At 61.6% G+C, this 24352-nt stretch overlaps 2 protein-coding genes across 2 annotated transcripts; both read right to left on the bottom strand.

Annotated features, from left to right (window-relative positions):
* Positions 1-5610: 5610 nt before the first annotated feature.
* On the bottom strand, positions 5611-10204 carry OPTC (opticin). The gene is made up of 7 exons (XM_064498026.1): positions 10079-10204; positions 9341-9695; positions 8639-8798; positions 7398-7556; positions 6843-7045; positions 6549-6644; positions 5611-6370 (listed from the first exon to the last, which is right to left on the bottom strand). The coding sequence occupies exons 2-7, from the start codon at positions 9563-9565 to the stop codon at positions 6200-6202; spliced, it is 1014 nt and encodes a 337-aa protein (XP_064354096.1). The 5' UTR covers positions 9566-9695; positions 10079-10204; the 3' UTR covers positions 5611-6199.
* Positions 10205-12253: 2049 nt separating this feature from the next.
* On the bottom strand, positions 12254-24097 carry PRELP (proline and arginine rich end leucine rich repeat protein). Its single transcript, XM_026111990.2, has 3 exons — positions 23965-24097; positions 16911-17853; positions 12254-14948 (listed from the first exon to the last, which is right to left on the bottom strand). The coding sequence occupies exons 2-3, from the start codon at positions 17836-17838 to the stop codon at positions 14770-14772; spliced, it is 1107 nt and encodes a 368-aa protein (XP_025967775.2). The 5' UTR covers positions 17839-17853; positions 23965-24097; the 3' UTR covers positions 12254-14769.
* Positions 24098-24352: the final 255 nt, after the last annotated feature.

Raw genomic sequence — 24352 nt, 5'->3', positions numbered from 1 at the left:
TGCAACCCCCCGCTCCCCGATCAAACAGATTTATCATCGGCTGAACACCCGCTCCTTCCCTGCAATCTTCCAACTCAAACATATATTTCTCTGATCATAAATTAGCAATACTTGCACTCGCTCGCTCAAAGCTTTTTCTCTCTTCCCCCTCTCCAGGTTTTCCACATCCTACAGAAACGGAAGATCCAGGCTCCGGCTGGTTATTTTAAAAGGCGGCGATCAATCAGGGCTGCCGAGCGGGGGGCGCGCGGCTCTCCGCCCCCGCCGGGGTGGCCGGCACGCCGACGCGCCGGCTGCTGCCTCGCCGCGCTCTCCCCCGGGGCCGCTTCGCTCCGATGGCAACATGTGGCAGCTGCTTTTTGGACCCGACTGACACGGGAAAGAGCTTGGGATCACCTGGAAAACCCAAAGCCGGGAGCAGGGAACGAGTCCTCTGCAAGAGGGGACCCGTGGCGCCGCGAGGCCGCGGTGCCGGGCTGGAGGGGCTCGGCTGGGGCTGGGTGACCCCGCAGACCGTGACACTCGTGCAAGGCGCTGTACGAATGCCGAACCGGGAGTTGGGCCTGGTCCCAGACGGCCGGCAGCCTTGGAAAAGCCTGGCTCACGCGGCAGCGGAAGAGCAATACTCACAGGCATTTTTCTCCATTCCGTCATTTCTCCCCGGTCAGACAGCTTGGCGCGTTCAGCCGGCAGATGGGCGACGGCGCGGGAACAGGGCGCGACCTTGGACATGAGGCTGGAGAAAATCTTCCCTCTGCAGCAGCAGGGCAGGATGGTTAGTGGGGAGGGGGGCCGGTGAGTGTGGGGAGAAGACCCCAGGTCACCCCAAGGCTGGGGGCAGCGTTCATCCCCCCAGCAAGGAAGAGCAAGGACTTTATCGCTGCTGGCCACGATGGGGAGGCCGCTCACAGGCTGTAGGCTCGAGCATCCTCACCTTGCAGCCTCCCCCAGCCAAGGTGCTCGGTGCAGTACAGCACCCTTCCCTGCCCCATCGTCCTCCAGCCTCCCCGCAGCCCCCTACCCAAAACCAGGCCCCTCTGAGCACTTCACTCTCTACAGGAATCAGGTCAACCCGCGCCAGCCTCGCTGCTGGAGGCCACGTGCCTCCCATCGCGGAGCCTTCCCCAAGCGTCAAGGCTCCCGTTGACAAGACCTAGCGCAACGCTGCTAAGAATAGCTGTGTCTTGGTCGCAGCTCCCATCCTCAAGCCGCTCGTCACGACACAGCCAAGAGTCATCTCGCTCTGGGGGGGGCGGGAAGAGGAGCACCGGGAAAGCCCCGGCTTGCTGCTGGGCCCCCAGCAAGGCTGTGGCCGGCTACAAGGAGGGAGATGGTTTTGCACAGATTATTTATCTATTAAACAGCCATGACTGGGGGTTGGGGGTATGAAGAGGGAAACAAAAATTGTGTTTTCTTCTTTCTCTCCTTTCTGCTGTTTTTCCTCTCCCTTTTCCAGTGGTGAAGTGGAAAATGGGGAGCAGAAAAGGCCAAGCATTTTTTCTCCGTTCCCATTGTTGAGCCTCCTGAGGCATCCCGGGCCGCTGTCTGCACCCGCGCTAATTCATGAGCCACGCTTTCATCCGCAGAGCCCTTGCGGCTCCGACCTAATGAATCCCAGCACTCCGGCCCTGGCATCCTTCAAAAAACAAGGACAGATCTGGAAACTGAGGTGCTGAGAAGCAACACAGCTCATCCCAGGTGGCTAGTATTAATTAGCCTTATTAGTATTAGGACCATGTAACCTGTAGGAGCCCAAAGAATCAATCAGGATTGCTCCATGTGGTGCAAGAACAGGTGGAAAATGAGTTGCTGGGATGAGCGTGGGACTGCCTGGGCCCCGGTGACCTGCTCCAGTGGCTGCAGACAGCCAGCGGGACACGCTAACCAGGGCAAGGTCCTGCCCCGACGCCGGGTGACGGGCACTGGCTCATGGCTTCGGAGGGGCTGCATTTGGGCTGTGTGAGCACTCCAGCCATTAGCTGCACAAACAGCCGCCCTGAACAATCACACACTAAGCACAAATCGGTGCCTTGAGCCAACAGCCAGTTAAGTGCTATAAATAAAGCTGTTATCATCCGTGCCTCGCTCGCTGAGCAAGCCGGGCCGCGGCGCTTCCTCCCCAGCAGCGTTTAAGGGTGATTTCTAGCCCAGAGCAGGCCAGGAGCTTGTCAGCATCCACAGTCCAGCAGCCTTTTTCCATCCTGCTGTTGATTTTGCATTTGGCCAGTGAATCCCCTGGGCATGGGCCAGGGCCACCACAGCAGGGCCACCAGAAGCTGGGTCAGTGCAGACACTGCCGGATGAGGGAGATCTCTGTTCCCTGGTCACTCTGTGACCTCGTCCCAGCTGGGCTGGGTCACTGAAGAGCCAAAACTCTCCCTCTACAGCTCTGATCCCCATTTCATATCTGACCTTGCAGCTGGCGCAGCCCCTGTTAATCCTGCAATGAACTGCGCAGCCATGGAAGAGGAGCAGGAAAAGGATGGAGAAGGACAGCTATGTCCCCAGGTGCTGGCCACAGGGTGGGTGGCCAAGGCCTCTCCCCTCCCAGCCAGGCTGGGAGCACCCTCGGTGCCCCGCAAGCCAGCGGGGAGATGACTTGGACCCAGCTGAGCCACGCTGGTGGCAGGGGAGCAGAGAGGAAACGTGGGCGAGGAAGGTGGGCTGCAAAATGCTGGGGCAGCGGGAAGGGGAATGGGCACAGCAGCAGGGAGACCGGAGACGTGGTCCTCTGGGAGACCATGAGCCAGAAGAGGAAAGAGGCAGGGAGCTGAGTCCCTGCAAGGATGCCACCATCCCCTCTCCTGTACCAAGCCAAGGGACAGAGGGGCTCCTGGGTGCCCGGTCCCTTCCTGGTCCCAACCCCCTGGATAACACAGAGGAGCAGCTGCCCCAGAGAAGGGAAAAGCCGCTTTTCTCCACAGCTCGAGGACGCTCCCGTCCCTGCCTTGGTGCTGGTTAGCGATGCATGGCCAGGGCTGGGAGGAGCGCGAGATGGAGGAGGAGGAGCGGGGGGCCCATATGGAGACGCTTCTCCCAGAGAGTGGCAAGATGCTGAGCTGGCGTGAGATTGGGAGCTCGCTGCGACGTTGGCTGTTAGAGCCAAGCAATCAATATGTGAAAACCCAGCCCCGGCAGGGAAGGTGACCTTGAGCAGCAGAGACAGAGAGGAGGAGAGCTGCATGAATTACGCAGGGAGGTGGTTTACGGGCAAGGGAGGAGGGCTGGAAGGAAGGAGAGGGACGAGCAGGGTGCCAGCCCTCGGCCTGGCCGCCGCAGAGCCTGCTGCACGCTGGGGAGAGGGCAGTCCCCAAACACGGCCGGAGGCAGTGAGGGGACAGGGAGCCAAGTACCTTGGGTTCGCCTATTCCTCCGCATCCGCCTCGCGTGCCCTGTGCCAGCAAGGCTGCAGCTCCCAGCACGAGCACCCTGCAAAAGCAAAGTGGTCTGGCAGCACCTGCCTGCCTCACCCGTCCCCAGTGCCCACACTGGTGTCCTGCTTAACTTAACTGCCTCGGGGCTCCAGCTGTTACTCAGCAAACACTCCCGGGATGGGAGCGATGCTTTGCCTTTGCACAAACCTGGCGCACAGCTCAGGCTGTGCCTGCGCCAGGCTGGTGGAAGCAGCCCACTTGTCTCAGCACAGATATGCAGCTCCTTGCACACAGAAGTGCATGGGACGGGCTGTACAGCCCCACGCGACCTCTGCCACGGCAGCACTCCGGCCAGACAGTGACCCTGCCCCAAGGCACCAGCCAGCAGAGCCCGGATGTCACGGGATGGAGAGGAGCCAGGACCTGCCAGCTGCCTGGCCACAGCCGGGAGGACAGAGCCAGCAGCCAGACAGGGTGGCCGGGGCTCAGACACACTGCAGGGGAGCAGCACTGTCCCCAGGGAGCACGTGGATTCCCAGGGGGGAGGAGAACAGGCACAGCTCAGCCCATGGAAGAAACCACAGTGTAGTTGGGACCACACATCACCTCTGCTCGAGCCCCAGGCAGCCCCCTCCCAAGGAAAGCCCCGGCCTGGCTCCCCCTGGCACCTTGGGGAAGCTGAGAGCCCAGGCCCAGCTGTGCCTACCCACCCCAGGTCCCCTGTCCTGTCCCTTTTCCCCACAGATACAACAGGGGCCTGAGAGCAGGGTCCGGTCTCTGCAACGCGAGGCACGATGACACTGCTGAATCACGGCTCTTCCTCCACACTCACCCCATTGCTCTTGGGGAAGCTCAGTTTCTGCAAGGCTGGCAGCCACTGCCCCCAGGACCACCTCTCCACCACCCTCACTCTCCTCCTCCATGAACCAAACCCTGCTCCTCCTGCGGCTCCTTTTAATACCCTCTGGGCAAGCGGGGAGCACCTGTGCGAGGGCTTCCCCGGCACCTGTGCTGGGTGCTCCCACCACCGCGGTGCGTGGGCATGCCCACGAGCCTCTCCTGCGCCTCCCCCAAAGCATAAACCAACCACGGTGGGAGATAAACAGCAGAGACGGAGTTTGCAGCCCGGAGCCAGGGTCAGGCATCTCCAAATACTCCGTCTTGCCATCTAGTGGGGCGAAGGCGAAAGACTGGGACTCGCAGTTCGGGAAAGTTGGCCGACTCCATGCCGCTGGAGGCGAGCCTGACTGACAGCTATATTTCATCCGACAGGAGCAGAAGGGATCACTGGGGCTAAAGGACCGTGCTCAGATGTCAGGAGGATGGATGGTGAAGAGGGAGAGAGAAAGGGAGAGATATGGGAATAGACAGACAGGGAACAGGTAGATACAGCTGTTTCAGGGATGGTAAAACAACAAGGCTAATAAATCCTGGCATTTTAGAGCCTGAAAGGAAAGGCTGGAACAGGGCTAAATTGCTTTTACTGTTTACCCAGGACCTTGACTTTGGGTGAACATAGCCGGTGTCTGAGTAGCCCTGCTCCGGGCTTTGCATGAAAAAGAAAGGCAAGGGAAGCGAGCTCCATCCCAGCCTTGCACGTTATTTCAAGCACAAAAAGTTCCCCCTCTGTCTGCTCAGCCAAAAGGTGCACGTCCCAGCCGGGGGGTCCCCCGCGGCAGAGCGCCTTGCGTGCACACCGGCTCACGGCACATCTGGTGCCTGTGCCCGGCCGCGCGGACCAGGCAGGCCTGCAGGAGCGAGTGCCCAGCGGCATTTGCAGTGTGCCTCTATATGAAAAGCTGGATCTTCTTGCAAGGTTTTCTCAAGCTGCCTTTGCCTTCCTGAGCCTGGAGGATGTGGGCTGAGCTCAGTGGTTTCAGTTCAGTATTTTGGATTCTCCAGGGATGTGTCATCTCTCTCACGGTATGCATGTTTATTGCATGTGTATAAAAATATAGAGGATGAATACATTATATTTAAAATATCCCACCACTGGGCAGCTTTTTCAGATCTTGAAAGCTGGGATGATGCGAGATATTTTAACTGCCTCAGTATGGAAAGCGGCTCTTTCTGCTGGCTCCGGGGACATTTGGCTCACAGCTCCCAATGCTGCTGGCAGACTTTCCCTGCAGTTGAAGGAGACCCAAACCGCAGGGGATCTGCAGCTCAGGGGAGCAGGCACCCTCTGGGCAGGGGACTCCCACTCCCCAGTGTTGGGATCTCCTCTTACATCCTCTTTTGAGGACTGTGGCAGTACGTGCAGATGTCCCAGCTGTGGCTGCAGCTCACATCTGGATGTCAAGCACTCTTCTGGAGCAACAGAAACCCCGCTAATGTGGCTGGGGACGGCAGAGGGCACAGCCCGCTCATGCAGATCGAACCTCATGTGGCCAAAGCATCACCTCGCTGGAGCAATGCAGCTCCAGGTCCTGGTCCAGGAAAGCCCAAACGCAGGCACGGACGGGTCTTACCAAGGCTCCCGGGGGGACCGAGGCCTGGAACAAGCAGGGATATGGGGAGGTCCCTGTCCTTGCTAACCCAGGGCCGTTACAGAGCAGCTGCTGGGGCTGGATGAGGGCTTTCTGCGGCTCTTGCTGTTTAGACCAGGAGGCTGCATGAATTTTTAAATTCTTGGGTTTATTAGAGTTGCCCTCACCCTGTGAATTCCTCATCCTGGCTCCGTTTGCCCCAGCACGGTGGTGCCCCACACACTGAGGCTCAGCTCCCCACGCCCGCCTGCGCCGGGTGAAGGCAGCGGGCTCAACCCCGCATCCTCAGTGGGATCGGCAGGGCCGGAGGAGCCGGGAATGGAGGCGCGGGAGCCCTCAGTGGAAGCGGCCCGTGGGCAGGCGCGGCAGGCAGAAGTAGGCATCGGGGAAGAGGCTGAGGTTGATGGGGTTGCCATCCAGGCGGATGTCCTCCAGGGCCCGGCGGATGTGGCTGTGGTCTCGGCTGTCGCAGAACGTGTCCTCCTGCATGGTCTGGATGTTGTTGTTCTGGCCAAGGAGGCAAAGCGCAAAATCAGGTTCAAAGGGCCAGCGAGGAAGAGGAGGAGGAGGAGGAGTTGCACTCTGACCCCCATCCCTGCTTTCTGCAAGACTCAGATACAGGCCCTGGACATCATGGCCACTGATACAGGCCCTCCATCCCCGCGTCTCCCTGCGCCGCTCTCACCTGGAGGTGCAGGGAGCGCAGGCTCTGGGGCAGGGGCGCCGGGATATGGTCCAGCTCGTTGTCGGACAGATGGAGGAACTGCAGCTGCGTGAGGTCCTGCAGGGACACAGACAAACGTCCCATCTCAGGGAGACCTTGACCTGCTCCCCCTCTGCACCATCCTGGTCACCCCTTGGTATGGCAGGTTTGGGCTAAAAGCAGCCAAGGTTCATCCATTGGCCTCTGCTTCATGTAACAGGAGGCTAAGCCCGGGCTGAGGGTGCCCGGCACAGCTTCGCGCCCGCCGGCACCCACCTGGAAGGCTTCGGGTCTGATGCCGGCGCTGGGGATCCTGTTGAGGCGGGCGTCCAGCCTGACGATGCTGCGGGGCAGCTCGGGCAGCGCCGTCAGCCTGTTCCCGGGCAGGATGAGCTCCTGCAGGCTCGGGAGCAGACGGAAAGCGTCCGCGTCTGCTTGAGAGATGTCGTTGCTCGTCAGGTCTATGCGCTTCAGCTCCTCTGGCGGGAGAGAAGGAGGAAGGGGGTCACCAGGACGCACAGCCCCCCATAACCACTCATTGCCCCCCTGCACAGCATGAAGCCGGACGCCTCGGCCAAGTGACAGCAGCCCCAAGAAACCCTGCGCACGGGGAGAGGCAGGAGCCCAGCACAAGCCTTGCTCCGCACGTCTGGGGCATCCTGGCCCTGGGAGTGGGCCGAAACCCTCGGATGCAATGAGGACAGGGGGGTTAGAGCATGGAGAGGTGCCTCGGACCTCCCCTGGGGGACCGCAGGGGCAGGTCGGCTCTGGGCACGGCGCAAACCAAGCCCCGTGCCCCGGGAGGGCGTCCCGTCCCTCGCCTGGACGTACTCAGCCCCGCGAAGTCGCCGGCTCGGACGTGGCCGATGCGGTTGAAGCGGGCGTAGAGGTAGGCGGTGTGCGGCGGCAGGGGCGGGACGCGCTCCAGGCCGGCGTCGTCGCAGTACACGGAGGTGCCGAGGCAGAGGCAGCGCAGGCAGCTCGGCAGCCCTGGGGGCAGCGGCAGAGGCAGGTCCTAGCGCGGTGCCGGCAGCGCCCACCCACCTCCTGCGGCTCCGTCCCCGGGGCCACTGATGTCCCCACCGCTCCCAAACTCCTGCACATCCCCCTGCTCCCGGACAGCTATTTGGAGCAGTAAGAGCTGCCCGGCCCCAGCCTGGGTGCTGAGCTCCCGGGCCGTGCTGTCCCGGGAGGCTCTTTGGAGAGCATCAAAATGCTCTGGGAGACGGGACCAGGACCCTCAGCCCTCGCCGCACCAGCCATGTCACTACACGAGGTCCTCAGAGCCCAGAGCTGTCACAGCTCCGTCGGTGAAACACCCCGGCAGCATCACATCAAAGGCTGGGCCAGGAACTACCAGCCAAAAGAGCTGCTAATAAATGAATCCGCTCAGGGCCAAATCCCTCCCGTGGGAGAGGGGGAGAGGCAGCGCTGCCAAGCACAGCAGTGCTCCCCCAGGGCTCACTCACCCGCCTTGGGATTTGTCCCTGCAGAAGGAAATGGAGCAAAAGAAAACACTTTTGCATCGAGCGAAACATCTGACTCGGCGGGAGCAAGCCGGAGCGGGACCAGCGGGATGCGATGCCGCTGGCAGGGATGAAGCCGTGTCCCCGCTCCCGCGCCGCTCCCAGCCCCACGAGGCTCCACATCCATCAGTGGGGGAGTTCAAAGCAGAAAGGCAACAATTTCCCTTTGCCTCCTACTTAATTTGTCCCAGTCCAGTGTGACAGAAAATGAATAAAGATATTTATCCCTCGCTACAGGATTTTAATTGTCACTAATCTAATTGCTACTCTGTCCCACTGTCACAATGTCTCTGCTCATTAAAATGTTGCTGCTTTGCTGGGGTTTGTCGGCACTTTTGTTTCCCAGAAACGTCTTGCTCCAGCCCCCCTGCCTGCCGCTTGGCAAGGTGCCCCATGCCCCCAGCTCCGCTGCTGCCCCGGCAGAGCAGCCGCCCGGGAACGGCTCCGCTCCCTCTTCTCTGGGGCGCTTGGGCCCCCTCCGTGCCACCCAGAGACGTTTGGTGGCACCTGGAAACGAATTGCCCCTCTCCCCAGGGCCTCACTCACCCCCCGCCGTGATGGGCTCCAGCAGGTCCGAGTGGCCGGACCCGGCAGCGGTGGCGGCGGCGGTGGACGGAGGCTGCAGCTTGGGCGTTTCGGCCGTGGTGCCCAGGTTTGGGAGACCTTCCTGGGCCTTGGTGGGGGGAGCCAGAGTCCCAACCTCGATCTGCAAGTAAAACCTGGGCATCAGGGCTGGGCTCCCAGGGAGAAATCCTGCTGGAGAGTCCTCCCCTCCCCTCCAGGGCATGAGTCCACCAAGGGACACTGGTCAAGCGGTCAAGAGCACTGGGAAAGCCGGCTCCTACTCAAACAGCTCTCCTAGGCGAGAACTTCAGGAAATCTCCTCCCTATTTACCCCCAGGGAGACAGGAGGCATCATGTCCTGGTTTCCTCTGGTCCCTGCCTTCACATGATATCTGCAATGATGCTCTTTGCATCAGCGATGGCACCAGGCCAGTTGTTGGGGAGGCAAAAGGGAGCAGGAGGCGGCTGGGGTCAGAAAAGCCTCTCCTGCCACCAGCATGGGGGGTGGAAGAGTGACCAGGGCTCCTAAGCTTGGAAAGGGGGCAAGAGGCAGGCCTGGGTCTCCAGCCGTGGCCATGCAGAAGCCCCTTTCACACCATGGGCAGAGCACCTGCCTCCCTCTCTCGGGATGCACTGCAGCAAGACCTGCCCCACGCTCCTGGCACTCTCCCGCTTCCCTCTTACCTTCGGAGCAAGGTCTCCGTAGTCGTAAAGCTCCTCATAGTTGCTCAAGTCGACGATCTCGCCGTAGCTGTCCAGCGTGAGGTCGTAGTTGTCCAGGTCCAGGTTTTCATAGACGGCAAGATCACCTTTGGGCTTCTCCACCTCCCTCATCTCCTCCTCGCCTGGGGCTGCCCAAGCTGCCGCCAGAAGCAGGCTGGCGATGCCCAGCCCGGCCAGGCTCCCCATCCCACGCCCGTGCCGGAGCCGGGGCTGGCCGCGGAGGCGGGCGCTGCTGCTCACCGCTGCTCGCCACTGCCTGCTCGGGCCGGGGACGCAGGGCGAGACGGTGCTCCGACGGGGGGGACACGCCGGGGCCCTAAAACAGCCACAGAACGGTGAAAGCAAATGGGCATGAAGAGCGCTGCAGCTCTTCCAGCCCGGAGCCGGCGGTGGCGGTCGGGGCCCCGCTGCAGCCCCCGAGGCGGCACGGCTCCCACGGCACGTCGGCCGGGGCCTCCGGACCACCGCGCTGCACACCCGCCGCTTCTCCCCTGCCCCGGCCGGGGACACCGGCCTGAGAAAACCAGCAGCCAAGTGGAAACGAACCCGGGAGCCCTCCCCTTCGCCCCCCCGGAGCCCAGCAGCGCTGTTTTTCAGCCTCCCGCAGTTTGGGGTGTCCTGGGCCAGCCAGTGCCACCGGGGACTGGCCTGGGCCACGCTGGTCCCACCACGCTGCCGGAAGAGCAGCCTACAACTCACCTTGGGCAGCGTGAAAGCTTGGCTCGGTGCTGAGGGTGCAGAAGGCAGTGGGCACGGATGCACCCCACTGCCCTCCTCCTCCTCCTCCTCTTCCTCCTCAGCGTGGGAAAGCCCTGCTGCAGCTCCTGGCCCGCCCGCCGGCAAGGGCTGCCGGGTTTTAAGGGGCGAGAGGAGGGCAGGGCCGTGCGGAGGGGCCTGGCCCGGCTGGGCTGCCGCGGGGAGAGGCGGGATGCTGCCAATCAGGCCAGAGGCACCCCGCTGTCCCCTGTCCCCAGCAGGCCAGCCCCCATGGTGGCTTTGCTCCGAGAGCCTGGGCTTGTGTCTAGGGCTGCCAGGGATGGGATGGGGGGCAGATCAGCGTGTCCCCGTGGGTGACAGGGGACACGCAGCCCTGGGCAGAGGGGAACAGGGCAGCTCCACCTCTGCCCCATCCAGCCCAGACCCTGCCAAGCCCGGAGCATCCCTGCGGATGCAGGAGCTGCAAAGCCCCCGTTGCTCATCTGCATCTCGGCAGCGGAGGTTGAGCCTCCCCTTCCCCTTCGCGGGATGCAGCCAGCACCCTGTCCCCGGGGGGGGTGGGGGGCACCCGCCGTAGCCAGGGGCCCCCCCAGCAACCAGCTGGCTCCGAGATGCAGCTCCGGCTCCAGCCGCCCCCCCGCCGGGACAGGCGCCGGCTCGTGCCTCCGCTCGGCCCCAGGACAGGCAGGGTGGGAGCGAGGATGCCGCGGGGGAGCCGCAGGCGCCCGCACGGCCGCCCACCGCCGCCAAGATGTTCTCCGCTCGCTCGCGCGCCGCGGCCCACGCGCTCACCCACCGGCGACGTCGCGCCCATATGCCGGCGTCTCCGGGCCGGCTGGGACGCCCGCGCCGCCCCCCTGCAACCCGGCGCGGTCCCCGTGCGCGCCCACCACCCCCGGCCCCGGCGGACGCCGTGCTCGGCCGCTGCCTGGAGAAAGCCCCCGTGCCCCCCTCCCCGCGAGCCGTCCCCGTCCCCGCTCAGCTCCGAGTGGAGCAAAGGGCCGCCGCTAATCCTCGTTAAGCCCCTCATTAGTGGGCTCTGCGGCCAGCGTGATGCGACGTGGCAGCCCCGGGGGGGGGGGGGGGGCTCGGAGGCTTGTCCGGGGTCGGCCGGCGAGTCCCCCCGCCGGGAAGGACAGGCTTTGGTGCAGCGCGGCGGGGGGGGACAGCCTTTAAAATACACCTCTGCTGCACCCGAGGAAGAGCCGATGTCTGTCCCCGCGCCAGCTTCTCCCCCCCGCGAGTGCAGCCGCCCCTCGGTGCTGCCCCTCGCAAGGCATCACCGCCTGCGGGGTCAGCACAAACCTTCGCCGCCGGAGAGATCCCGGCTGATGCGTCGGAAAAGGGAGGGGGGGGCACCAGCTGCAAAGGGGCTTAACTGCGGCAGTGATTTATCGTGCTGCAAACCACCTTCAGCGGCTCCCTGGCGGGCCCGCAGCCCCCCTCCTCGCCGCGGGCATCGGCCCCCACCGCGCCGGGCAGCCCTTTGATGCCGGGGCCCTGTTGCTCGTCAGCCCCCGTCACCGCTAACGAGGCGCTCCCAGCCTCCCCCCGATCCCGCCGGCACAGCGCGGGGCTTCGTACGGCGCCAGCCCGGCTCCCGCTCCCGCAGCCGCGCGACAGCTGATTGCAGGGAAGAGGAACGAGCGCCCTGTTTTTGCGGTGCTGAGCTGCTCCGGGAGGGAGTGACGACTTGCCTGGGGAGGCAGCGCCCCGGGAGCGTGTGATTCATGCACCGATCATAAAACGCAGAGATTTTTCTTCTGCAGCGCAAAACGTGGGGAGCCGGCTGTCCGCGCCGGCTCTGCACCCCCCCGCGAACGTGCCCGCTCCCGTGAGCAGCCCCCCGCCCAAGCCCGCGCGTTCGCACCCGCGCCCACGCCGTCCTCCCGCTCCGCTTGTGATTCACGCGGGGACGGCGAGAGCCGCGGCGAGTCGGCGGCTGCGGGAGGATGCGCTGCTGCCCGCGCCCGCTCGCTCGCGTGAAGACACCGTGCGCAGCCCCTGCCCGGGGGGGCCGGACCCCCAGGGTCTCCCCCGGGCAGCATCCCCCCAGCCCAGCCTCAGTTACCCCCGAGGATGAGGACGGGCGCCGGGGGAGCGCCGAAGGCAGGTGCCGAGAGGCGAGAAAGAAGGAGGTCTGAGCACAGCTCCGGATCCCTTTTGAGTCACTTTATTTTCACCACTGCAGAGAGGAGGAGTGAAAATACCATTAAGTTGAAATCACTCGGGAACTACATACGTCTATAGATGTATCTGTACAGTCTACCAGTATATATACACATTATATATAAATATATACATAGGATCTCCGGGTTTAAGGCTGAAACCTGTCGAACCCAATAAAGCCCATGGGAGGAAGAGTTGGAGAAGAGATTTTTTACCAAAACCACCACCCCGAATGAGCGTGGGGGTTTGACGATCCTCCCGTGGCTGTGGCCGAGCACCGGCACATGTGGGATGCGTCGGGAAGGCGGGGGGAAGCGCTGGCATTTCCCATGGGCTCCAGGGAGATTCCTGTGCCCGCTGCCTTCCCCGTGGAGCGCAGCGCTCGGCGCCCAGCCGCGCTCATCTCACACCAGGCTTATTTCTGGTGGCTAAACACAAAGGAGGCAACTGCTCCTTTAATTGCTTTAATGCTTATTCTGGGGGATTTTTTTTTTTCCCCCTCTAATGCTCGGCCTTCAATCTAAATCCTGAGGATCAGGAAGAAAAAAAAGAGAATAATCCCCCCTAAACCCGGACGCCCTATATATGCAGGTACAGCTATCAAAGAGGGAAGCGATACATGTGGAAATGGGGAGAAGGGGAATAAAAAACAGCTTTTCCAAAAGATTTATTCTTCCCTTTTTCCTTTTCTTCTTCCAAAAAAAATAAAAAATCAAAACCAGACATATGTGGTTGGTTCAAGAAAGCAACCAGGAGTGAAATTTACAGAGTCGAGCGATACGGAAAGAGGGGCCGCGAGAGCAGAGCGGAGATTTCGCGGGTGTAACCCGGCCCCAGCAGAGCCCGGATTTGCACCCACGTCGCCGCGGTCAGCACCCGGCCCCAGGTACCTAAATACGAGAGCGCGATTCATGCCGGCATCGCTGTGGAAGCAGCGGCTCTGCTCGGGGCGCTCGCTGGCAGCCGCGGGGCCCCGCTGGCATCGGGGCCTGCCCGCCGCGGGGCTTTCGGCTGCGGCAGCGAGCTGCGGACGGGGGTGACGGCTGCGGAGGTGCCGTGCATCGCTGCAGCGCGGCTGGCAGCACGCGGGAGGGGACGGCTGCGGCACCGGGGCTGGACTCAGCCTGCACGGCTGGTGTTGGAGCCCCGGGAGAGAAGAAAATGAGGGCTGGGGGAGGCAGGAGGGGTGGTCGGGTCCCGCGAAGGAGGGTGCATGGGAAATTGCCTTGGGAAAAGTGGAATCAGCTCTCCCCACCCATGGCACAGCAAACCCCAGCTCCATCTGCAGAAGGGGGACCTTTCCCCACCAACATCCTTGCCAAATCGACAGCAAGCCCCGCAGGGAAAAAAAAACCCCATGCAACCTCTGGAGTAACCAAACCGAAGGGCCCCCAAAGGGACCAAGCCGGAGGAGCAGGGCGGCCTCGCGCGGGACCCCGGGACGTGGCTCCGGCCACGAGGTGTCGTTGCCGGCCCTGCCGAACGGCGCCGGGCCCGCGCCTCCGCCAAGCCCTGCTCGCAGGGGCCCGCGGCAGGCGGACACAGGGAACCGGGACGCCCGGGAAACGCCAGGCTTGTGCAGCCCCATGTGCCCGGCTCGGCGCCCCACGGCCGCAGGGTGACCGCCGGTCACCCTGTCACGCGAGCCGCAGGACATCCCTGCTCCATGTTCTCCACGGGCAGCTTTTCCCCAGGGATGTCTGAGCCTCTCCGCAGGGGAACATGCCCACAGCATCCGCCCGGAGCGAGGAGACAACCCGAGTCTTGCAGCAAGTCAGGAGGGGCCGAGCAACCCCCCGGCTTTCCCCAGGATGTTCGGCAGGGACCCGTTTGTCCCCCCAACACAGGGCAAAGCAGGGAGCTGCGCCCAGTTCCCTACAACCCCAGCACCAGGGACACAGCTGTCCCCGGGCAGATCAGGCTCTGATTTTTAAGCTTTCCTGGTTTGCTGGGTTTGGCACTGCTGCTGCACACGGCTGCCTCCGAGCCAACATTGCTTCATTCTGGAAACGTGTGATAACAGTGCACGGCTCGGTCCGAGGCTCCCCCTTTCCTCCCCTCTTCCCTACAGCTCCCTCTTCAGCTCCATCACGAGGTGCTTTCAGCTAGGACAGATCCCAAGCTCCTGAACCTCTGCTGGGTGGAAGGGCGAAGCCAGCCCCAGCTCCAGCAACGGCCAGGGACGCGGTGCCCTGGGGACGGCCGGCTGCCGGGGGGCAAGGCAGGGAACGGGGATCGCCGGCTGGGTACCGGGGTGAGGGTGGCACCCACGCCGCGTTGCCCGGTGCCTGCCACGGCCTGGGACGGTGCCGTCCTGCGGACAGCGGTCCATCAGGACATACGTGCCAGGGCCACCAAGGAGAGGGGGAAATGCGAGAGGGAAGGAGAGGCAGGGTGGGAGCAGGGGGAGAGGGAGGCAAAGAGGGTCCCAAGTGTCAAACGCCGACAGGGGTCGAGTCTCTGTGCAAAGCCAAGCCCTGGGAGAGGCACGCTGCCGGGCAGGGTTAGAAGACCACGGACTGCAGGAGCCGGAAGCACATCATCAGGTCCAGGGGGATGGGGGGCTTCAGGAGGTTCCCGTCCAGCCGCAGGTAGCGGAGCCGGGGCACGCTGTCCAGGTCCGAGGGCGAGAAGTCCTGGATGGACACCAGGGACGTGGGGCAGATCTGCGTCCCGTTGATCTCTGCAGGGAGGAGAGGCAAAGCAGAGGCTGTTAGAGGAACCAGGACAGGGACGGGGCCGAGTGACACTAGAGACCCCCCTGCCCTGCCGTCCCTGTCCCCCTAGGGTTCACCCAGCCCGACATGGGGGCTGCTCTGCTGCCGACAGGGGAAACCCCTCCACCCCTTGCCTTAACTCCTAGCGCTCTGGGCATCTCTCGAATTTGGCTGCTCCCAGAAGACAGGACGCAGTCCTTGGGCCCCAGTGAGAGGTGAATCCTGCTTTTGTTCAGAATTTAAGCAGGTCACCTTCAGCCAAAGCAAGGTGAGGAATACGGTGTCCTTAGAGAGAAAAGGGATGATTTCAAATGCAAAATCAGCCTAGCCACCCCTAAGCCTTCCAAAAGTATCACCAAAACATGCTGCAGCGTTGTTAAGCTAAAGATAACCTTAACAATCACTGACTGGGCTTGTTGCATGTCACTGAGTTTCCACACGTTTCTCCCCATCACCAGGCCTGCTTTGCAGAAGAGAAACCCAGGGATTCTTACATTACTACCCAACTCCAGGAACCGGAACCTTATAAACACTAGGCACAAAAAGGTACAAGACAGCTGGGGTAAAACACAGAGCTAGGACATGAGGTGCATGGCCATGTGAGCATCTCTCCATGGAAAGTCTAAGTAGGACCTTGCTATGGGTATATGTATCTTGAAGTCAAGAGCAGTCACAGTCTTAACCCCAAGATCCCTCTAGGCTACAGTTCGGTATTCAAAATGCAGATTAACTTGCATTTCATCCCTACGTCACAATTCCCTCACGAACCAACACCAGCTGCTTCCATCAGACAAGGAATTCGGCATTGTGCAGTTTTTGTCCTTTTTCCCTGGGATCGCGTCTCACAACGCTGTTATCACTCAGCATCAAAGGAGAAGGCTTCTCCCTCTCCCCGGCTTACGTCGCAGTCGGAGACGGTGCCCTGCTACGTCAGGAGCCAGCCTGCTAAAGCTGCGCTGCGGTTCTACAGCTGCTCTTCAGTGGCTGCTTACTCTTGCACAGAAAGCCACGCAATGTCACTGCACAATAAACACGGCAGGCCCCGGCAGCGCCTGCGTGACGCCACTCATTGCTGGGCTCGGTGACCTGCCCGGTGACGGCTTCACAGGAGACCACCACCTCGTGTTGTGCAGCCCCAATAGACCCCACTGCAACCAAAAATGTAAGAGCCTGACTGCTTGCGTGCACTTTTCCTGGTGCACACGGAGGGTTTCTGGCAGCAGCGCTGCATTCTTGCTCCCCTGCAGATCCTCTCAGCAAGGACAGGAGGTTGCTGGACCTCTAATGTCAGAAACAGCCAGGGCTGCTGGGAGCAGCTCTCTATCTTCCCCACATTAGCCATGTTTACACACTTCACAGGCCAGCACCTCTCCCATGAAATTGCTGTACTTTGCCTGAAATAGTGTGAAATTGCCCTGATTGATTTGTCAAGGCAGCCTCCATCACAGCCCTGTTCTCCCTTTCCTTCGCTCTGCAAGGCTAAGCTAGAGAGCTGAGCTGTGTTATTTCTAACCATCTTGACTGCATACTTGGCATCTGTTCTTGAAATATGTGCACAGACTCTCCTTTTTAAATATACATATTCCTGTACCCTGCTGGGGAAGTAAACCTTTCCGTGGCAGGTAGACATGAAAAGGAGAGGAGCCCATGGCAGCGAGGGGGAAAAAAAGCCCTGTAGCAGCACAGGGAATTAAGCTCTGCTCTTCCTGCTCCTGAACTATTGCCCTAATCCCTGGGCCTCTACATCCAGATCCATCCTCCCTCATTAATTAGAGAGCCACCAGCTCATTTCAGCACTGCACCCCGCTTCAAAGGGTTCAAATCCTGGTGGGTAAAAGATGCCGTTTTCCAACAAAACACATGCCATCCCCCAGCATATCTGCTCCCCGAGCTTAACTATGGCCTCCCAACCCACTACCTCAACTCACTTTCAATGGAGTTGTTATTTAGGTAGAGGTGCTCCAGCTTGGAGCTGATGAAAGGGACGTTGGTGAGCTTGTTGTGGGCCAGGTGCAACACGAGCAAATTAGTGAGGTTGAAGGAGTTCTTGGGCAGCCCTTTGTCAGAGATCTGGTTGTAGTTGAGCCGGATGAATGCCAGGTTGGGAAACTCCTTGAAGTAGTCGCTGGGGATGTCCTCGATGTTGTTCCTATCTAGGAAGAGCTGGTGGATGGCACTGGGCACCCCAGGGGGCATTTTCCTCAGGATATTGTGGGCGAGGTTGAGTTGCATGAGATTCTTGAGTCCCTTGAACGTGTTTTTGTTGAAGACCCCATCGCTTAGCTTGTTGTGGTGCAGGTCTAAGAGCACCAGGTTCTCCAGCTTGCTGAAGACCCCAGGAGGGATCTTGGAGATCTGGTTCCTGCTCAGACGCAGCTGCTCCAGGTTGGGTGGCAAGAAGGCAGGCACCTCCTTGAGCTGGTTCTTCTCCATGTAGAGGAAGATGAGGTTTTCCAGCTTCTCCAGGACCCGCCTGTCCACCTTCCGGATGCGATTGTTGTCTAGGTTGACCCATTTCAGCCCGGTAGCGTTCCTGAAGGACTCCTCCGGGAGGTCGTCAATGAAGTTGTTCTGGAGGTAGAGGTAGTGGATGCGGGACGGGATGATGGGGACCTTCCTCAGGTTGCGGCTGTCACAGTAGAGGGCAGAGGGGAAGTCTGGAGGGCAGTAGCATTCCCGAGGGCAGTCAGGGAAGACGGAGGGGGGACCCGGTGGCAAGGGTGGGGGCAGCTCTGTGGGCTCAACGGGCTCGGGAGGCGGGCGCGTGGGTTTCCGGGGAGGCTTCCTCCGCTGCCCGCTCACCTCCGAGATCAGCACAAGAACCAGTGGGAGAAGCAATCTGAAGGCCACCTTCATGGTCCAGATATTTCCCTGAGGGAGACAACAAGAACAGGTCGGTTAAGAGCAGCCCGATTTAGGTTACACATCACCTCCCATCTCCTCTCATCTCTCCCAGCTCTGAGAGACAAGAATTTACCCCACATCGCAGCCAGGTAGTCTGCTATTTTCTCTCCTTCCTCTTGGAAGTTATCTTTAAATCCAAACCCTGTCTAGGCCAGAAGTCACTCCTTGGCTCAGCTTCATTTATTTATATAAAAAAAACGAAAACAAACACACACACAGATTTGGCCTTTTAAAGAACAGTCCATAGCTGAGGGAAGGGTCACCCTTACCTAAGCTGCAGAAAGCACCTAACCTCCCGGGCGAAGCTGTCCCCAACCAGGTCTGGGCTTTCCATCACTAGAGCTCTGCCTGACAAGCGACGTCAGAAGCCACAAGACCTTTCACAAGGCAATTTCTCACGTGTCTGGCTCCCCGTGAACTGTGCTGCTGGCTTACCGAAATGAGTTCGCGGGTAATTTCACCCATTCAGCAACAAGAGGGAAGAGAGCTGCACAGAGGTCCTAGTACTGCAAAGAGCCTCGGTAATAAATTTGGCAAAGGACAACGCAGCAGGCAGAAAAAAAAACGGAGAGACAGACGGAGAGCAGAAATCCCCTCGCCAGCTGGGAAGTGAGCAAAAGATGGGCCAGAAAGGACATTTTCCCACTTCTCCCACTAGAACAGGAGGGCTTTGAGCCGCAGTTTCCCTTCGGCTTTGACAGATGGTGTCACCGACGCAACCACACCAAGTCCTGCCGCACCAACGAGCAGACACCTCCAAAGCCAGGTACGCAGCCGTGCCAGCACTGCCGGGCAGAGCCTGGGTCCTCTCCAGGAGCCCCGCTGCTGCCGTGACCTCTCCCAGAAGGATGGATCACCTCCTCGGAAGCTCTGATGGATTAGGTTTAATTTCGCAGCCAAAAATCAATGGTTCAGTAGCAAATTGGCTGAGCGATGGTATCAGGAGGCCAGCAGCAGTTAGCAAGGCAGCAGTGACAGATAGTCTTGTGCTCCAGGGACTAGGCTTTAACACAGGACAGGACAGCTCATTTCTGAGGCTACGCGACGAAGAGGACACTTGCAAGTCTACGCACAGGCAACGCTGAAGGCGTTTGGCTACGAGGCTTCCTGCGCTGCCCGAATAGCTGATGCATCCCCTCCAGTCCCACTGCACAGTGACGGGCTGGGGTAGCTGCCCCAGGTGGTCCCAGGGCAGATGGGCTGGGATCAGGAGAGATCCCTGCTCACTCCTGGCCCCAGCGAGTGGGGGTCTGTTAAGGCTGCTGGGGGGAAACGATCCTGCCTCTCCTAAGCACCAGCACAGCCCCTTCCCGCGCTGCTCTGGGCTCGACCATGCCTCCGTTTCTGTGCTCGTGAGCAATTCCACAGAGGCTGCTGAGATTTTTCCTCCCTTCGGCTGCCTGGAAGAGCAGCGACATCCCCGGCAAGCCTCTCGCTGGTGCCTTTCCAGCTGACGAAACGGAGGTGGAGGAATCTGGCTCCTTGCAGCAGAGCTCCCCAGAAACCCCGCGCGGGAGGTGCTTTGGATGCTCCCAGACTCCTCGGGACCAGCTGGAGGCAGGACGGGCTGTGGGCTGTCTGGGTAGGCAGCAGACACCTCTGGGCACTTGCCAGCCTTTTTCCAGGGGCATTTGTCACCCTGGCAGGAACAGAGCCGAGCTAGATGTGCACTTGGGCAGATGGAGGAAGCCGGCAGAGAGAGTGGGGGAAAGAATAAAGTGCGAGGAGACAGGGAGGAGGTCAGGGAGACTTGAGGGAGGATGGACGACCCAGGCCGAACACCTGCCCAGCACCACTGGGACAGGACACCAGGCTCTCCCAGCTCTCCAACACAAGATGCAACGAGGCAGAGATGGGCTCCCCACTCGCGGGTGTGCACAGCCGCTGCCTCAGCACCCGGTGCGCTGCGGGGCATCGGGAACGTGCCCGCGGTCAGTCCCGGTCGGCTCTGCTTGCCCAGCACCCGCCGGGAGCTGCTCCCTGCCAGCGAACGGGCAGGGCTGAGCCAGGCACATCGCGTCCCACCTCGGGGAGCTGCAGGGAAATGCCGACAGCTCTCCTTGTCAAGCCAACAGCGTGGCCTCGCGCTGCGCAGGAGCACCCGGCAAACCCGCTCTCGCTGCCTTCTCCCAGCACGGAAACGCCGGCCCGGGCAGCCCGCGTGCACACCAGCCCCCACCTCCCCACAGCAGCTTCCCACCCAGCACTGCCACCCACCACGGTCCACGTCCCACCCTGGGATGTCCGCAGGGACCCTCAGCAGGACCCCAGCTCCCGGCAGCATGCCAGCCCAGCTCCCTTTGAACCTGCTCCCAGCATTCCCGGGGCACGGAGCAATCGGCTCTCTCCAGGAAGAGATCCTGTTCTCACCCCCCCCAGGCCCAGGCTGTGACTTTCCTTTTTGTTTCGCTCCGCTCCCATCTGGCTCCGTTTAACCCTACAAGCCTCACGCGCCTGCTGGTTTCAATCAGAGCTCTGGCATCTCGCTGGGGGAAGGGAGGAACAGCGGAGAAGTATGGGGCCGAAATCCTGCCAGATATTCAGCTCAGCAGTGCTGGAATAAGTCCCCTTTGGGGATGTACGTGCATGCTTCTGTGTTGCAAGAGGACAGATTAAATAGAGGGCGGCAGAGAACGGACAAATTCATGGCAGGGATTTGGTCTACGTGTAGTCCCCTCCTGGCCCTGCAGGACCTGTGCTTCTTGCCCAGCCACGTCCCTCTCTGCATGCACCCCCCCCCCCCCGCCGCCTCGTCCCAGGCCGTTTCGTTGGCCTCTGCCTCAGCTCCAAGAACTCAGACCTGGATTTTAACACCCGCAGAGGCGGGGAGGGAAGGGGGGTCCCAAGGTCTGGCTTTGGCCCATTGCAGCGGGAGGAGGCAGCTGCGAAGCTGGGACGCGATATCACAGCCAGCACATGCCGAGATCCGGGCTGTCGGCTCCCTCCTCTCCCAGAGGGACACTGGGCTCCGGCCACCCCAGCAGCCGCCCCGGGGCACGTCGTGGCGAGGAGATGGGGATGGGGCAGAGCCACGTCTCCATCCATCTCTGGGAGCTCGCTGAGCGCTCGGCCAGCCCAGGAGCAACCCGGCGGACGGGCTCCGCCGCTCCGCCACGCGCTCCGCACGAGGGTTGAGCTCTGCAGATGTTGAGGGACCCAGGTTTTAACAGCAGCTGTCCCCAGGCCAGAGAGCGAGGCCAGAAGCTGGCAGCAATACGTGCCATTTGTCACCACAGAAGGAAAGCGTCAGAAAGCAGAAGCGATCCCTTTCATCCGCCGCACTGCGTGCAGCCCGCTGCCGTGTCCCTACGGGGGGGCCTAGCGCAGCCGCGCAGGGCGCCCCGCTGCCTCCCCAGCCTCACCCCACCGCGCTGGCTCGGGGGACCCGCAGGGGCGAGAAGCAGCCTGCTCGGGGCAGGCAGCAGCCGCTTCCAAACAGCTTGCAGGGAAGCAGCTCACAGCCAGCTGTCTGTGCGACAGCCCGATATCCAGGATAGCGTCCCCGCAGCAGGCCCACAGCTGGGCTTTTCGCACCACACCAAGGCCACTGCAGGCTTTGCAATTGCCTCCAGCCCGTTAGAGGGTTCAGAGCCAGCTCTCCCTGGATGCGCCTGTCTGTCTGCTCTCTGTCCGCTTTCATGCGGTTGAATGTACTGGCATGAAGCGCAAGGAGCAAATTTCAAAACCCCACACCCCGAGCCTGCGCGAGCAGCGTCTCCTGCGTCCGCGGGCCAGTGCCACGGCGCAGGGCGTGTTTTGCAAAAGCCTTCTTTCGACCTTTCCCACCAGTCCCACGCAGACGGAGCGGCTCAGATTGGGAGACCCATTAGGAAACCACGCAACTAGAATAAAGTTAAACCATGAAGCAACACATACGTTCAGGAAACCAACTGCCTGGGGCAGAGAAAAGCCTGAATTCACGGACTAAAGCAATCCTGACTACCCCGAGCTCCAGGCTGGGCTGAGCAGCCTGGCCCAAGTGCAAGGCCAACACACCCGACTGGCTGGATCTGCTTTTTCCCCAGGAAGGGGCATCTCATCCCATTACAATCACGGGTCAAAAATTAAGGGCAGCGGCTGGAAGTTCCAGCCCCAAAATGCCACTGATACCTGCTGTCCAGAAAGTTCAGTTTTGCTGCATCTAAGTAACGCACAGCTCCCAGAGCAAGAGATGCTTTTCAGCCTGTTTCCCACAACTCTGGGAGCTCCGTGCAGAGCTTCTCCGCAGTATCTCCCAGTCCCATCACCGTATGAGCCCCACAGGCTGCAAATGCCTGCAGTGGTCTCGGGAACCAGTACGTTAACACAGAAAAAGGAAGGCAACCCAAAAACAACGAAAAGGAGCCAGCAAAGCTCCCTCCTTGGCCTCCCTCCATGTCCAACCGCTGTAACAGCCCGTTAGTGTCTTTGCAAGACGCTGGGTCTGACCAGCCGTACCCAAAACAGGGGCCCTTTATCCAGCTGCCCCGGAGAGCTGGGCACGGTGGAGAACGGCCAAACACAGCGCAAACGTGTCCTCCCAGGGAGCTCTCGCCACAGCAGCACCGCAGCACGGCCCGCTGCTCCCGCGCTTTCCCAGGTTGCAGCCAGGCTGCTCGGCTGGGGCTGGGGCCCCGCAGGGACGGCGGTGCATCCGTGCATGGGACAGGGGTGTCCCACCTGCAGCCCCGTGGGACGTCCTCACGGGCTCCCTAATGACGCTTTCAGCTGCGAGGAGCGGAGAGGCGATGCACAGCTCGTGCTTTTCTCTACATGCCAGGAGCGTTTCCTAGCTGTGTTGAAGCCAGCAGAGGAGTTGCAAAAGGCTCATCCTGCTCTCCGCTCCCTTCAGCAACCTCCTTCCCACAGGAGGGTCTGTAGGAAGGCAGTCCCGGGGGAAGAAAAAGAAAAACATCTCTGCTACTCCCTCAGCATTGGCAATTCCCCCTGTGCCTCCTTCCTCCTCCTCCCTCGCTCTGCAGCCCGGACCCTTCCGCAGGGCTGCTGCCGGCACAGCCCGCAGGGCTCCTCGCCACACACGGTGCAACCGGCTGGGTGCAGAAAAAAGCAATTTGGGAGAGTGAACATTTCCAAAGCGATCGCAGCCCAGCCCCGGGCCTGCCCCCCACGCACACACTGCGCCCTCCGAGCAGATACCTCGCGCAGAGCCGCTCTCCCAGGGCCAGGAGCTGCTCCCGATGCCTTATCAGCTCCCTCCCTTCCAGGCTCTTCCCCAGGGCAGAGGAAGCCTCCCACAGCTGTGCTTTTATCCCTTCCCAGGTGGAAGCACTCAGTCGCACCCGGGACCTGCCACCAGGCCCGGCGGAGCGGGCGCTGCCTGGGAAGGCACTGCGGAGGGTTCCCAAGCTCCCATGTGCCGTGCGCTTTGTGTTCAGCTTCCAAGAGGATGAATTTCCACTCTCTGCCGTGCACACGCTTTTCCTACAAGCACCCAGTTTTCAGACAAGCGGGGCAGGGGGGGTCTGGGGGGACGTGAGGCACGGATGCGGCATGGATGCGGCCCCCGCTGAGCCCTCCATCCTGGCTGCCTCAGCCAGCGCTCGGGCACATCTGGGTAGAAATACCAAGACTGCGCTCGGCGCAGGGGACACAGGGTGACCGGGGGCCTCTGGAGCACAAAACACCAAAGCTGGGGCTCCCCAAGCCCTGGTTCCGGGGCGTCCGGTCTGCTCGCAGCCTCTCCTCCTCCTCCGCTGCTTCCCAAGGCAGGGGATGAGCGGGTCCAGGGAGGGACCGGGGGGTCCAGGGAAGGACCAGGGGGTCCCTGTGAGCCCCCCGGGAAGCAGCCAGCAGCCTCCACGGCGCTAGCCAGCGCGGGACTTTCTGCTGCCTCTGCAGCCCTAAACACACCCCCTCCACCGCCACCCTGCCCCAGGCTGAGAAAAACTCCTGGAGGAAGGAAAGAACAGGGAGGAAAAAGACTCCAGCTGCTGAAGAAGAGAGAAAACAAGAGAGGCGAGAAAAGGAAACAGCAGATGTTGGCGTGTCGGAGAGGCTGGAGAGGGCAGGAGCACCAGGGCCGGGGCTCAGCGCGGAGCCCGGGCTGCAGCATCAGGCGCGGGGGAAGCCCCGGCTTACCTGCGCGCTGCTCTGCCTCTGCCAGCGCCCGGCACCGTCCCCGGCACCGTCCCCGTCCCCGCCGCTGCCGCCGGCCCTGCGGCTCCGCACCGAGCGCCTCCGCGCAGCAGAGCGGGACGCGGGGTTTTGTTCGCGGCGCCGCTCGCCGAGGGCGGGTGGGACGCGGGCGGGAGGCGGGGGGCCGCCGCGGAGGCACGGCCACCACAACAGCGTCTTTCTCTGGCAGCCGAGGGCTTCGGGCGCCGAGCCGCACGCCGGCCGGCCTGCCTGCCGCGGGGCGGGCGCTTCGCAGCAGCTGCGGCTGCAGCCAAGGAGCGGGGCTTAAAAACGCGGCTAATTAATAATTTAAATAAGCCCGGCCCTTGCCACGGCCCCTCTTGGGCTCAGC

Source organism: Dromaius novaehollandiae, chromosome 27 (assembly GCF_036370855.1).
Source record: "Dromaius novaehollandiae isolate bDroNov1 chromosome 27, bDroNov1.hap1, whole genome shotgun sequence".
Lineage (NCBI taxonomy): Eukaryota > Metazoa > Chordata > Aves > Casuariiformes > Dromaiidae > Dromaius > Dromaius novaehollandiae.
The sequence above is the reverse complement of the archived record's forward strand: the minus strand, read 5'-3'. Positions and strand labels throughout refer to the sequence as shown.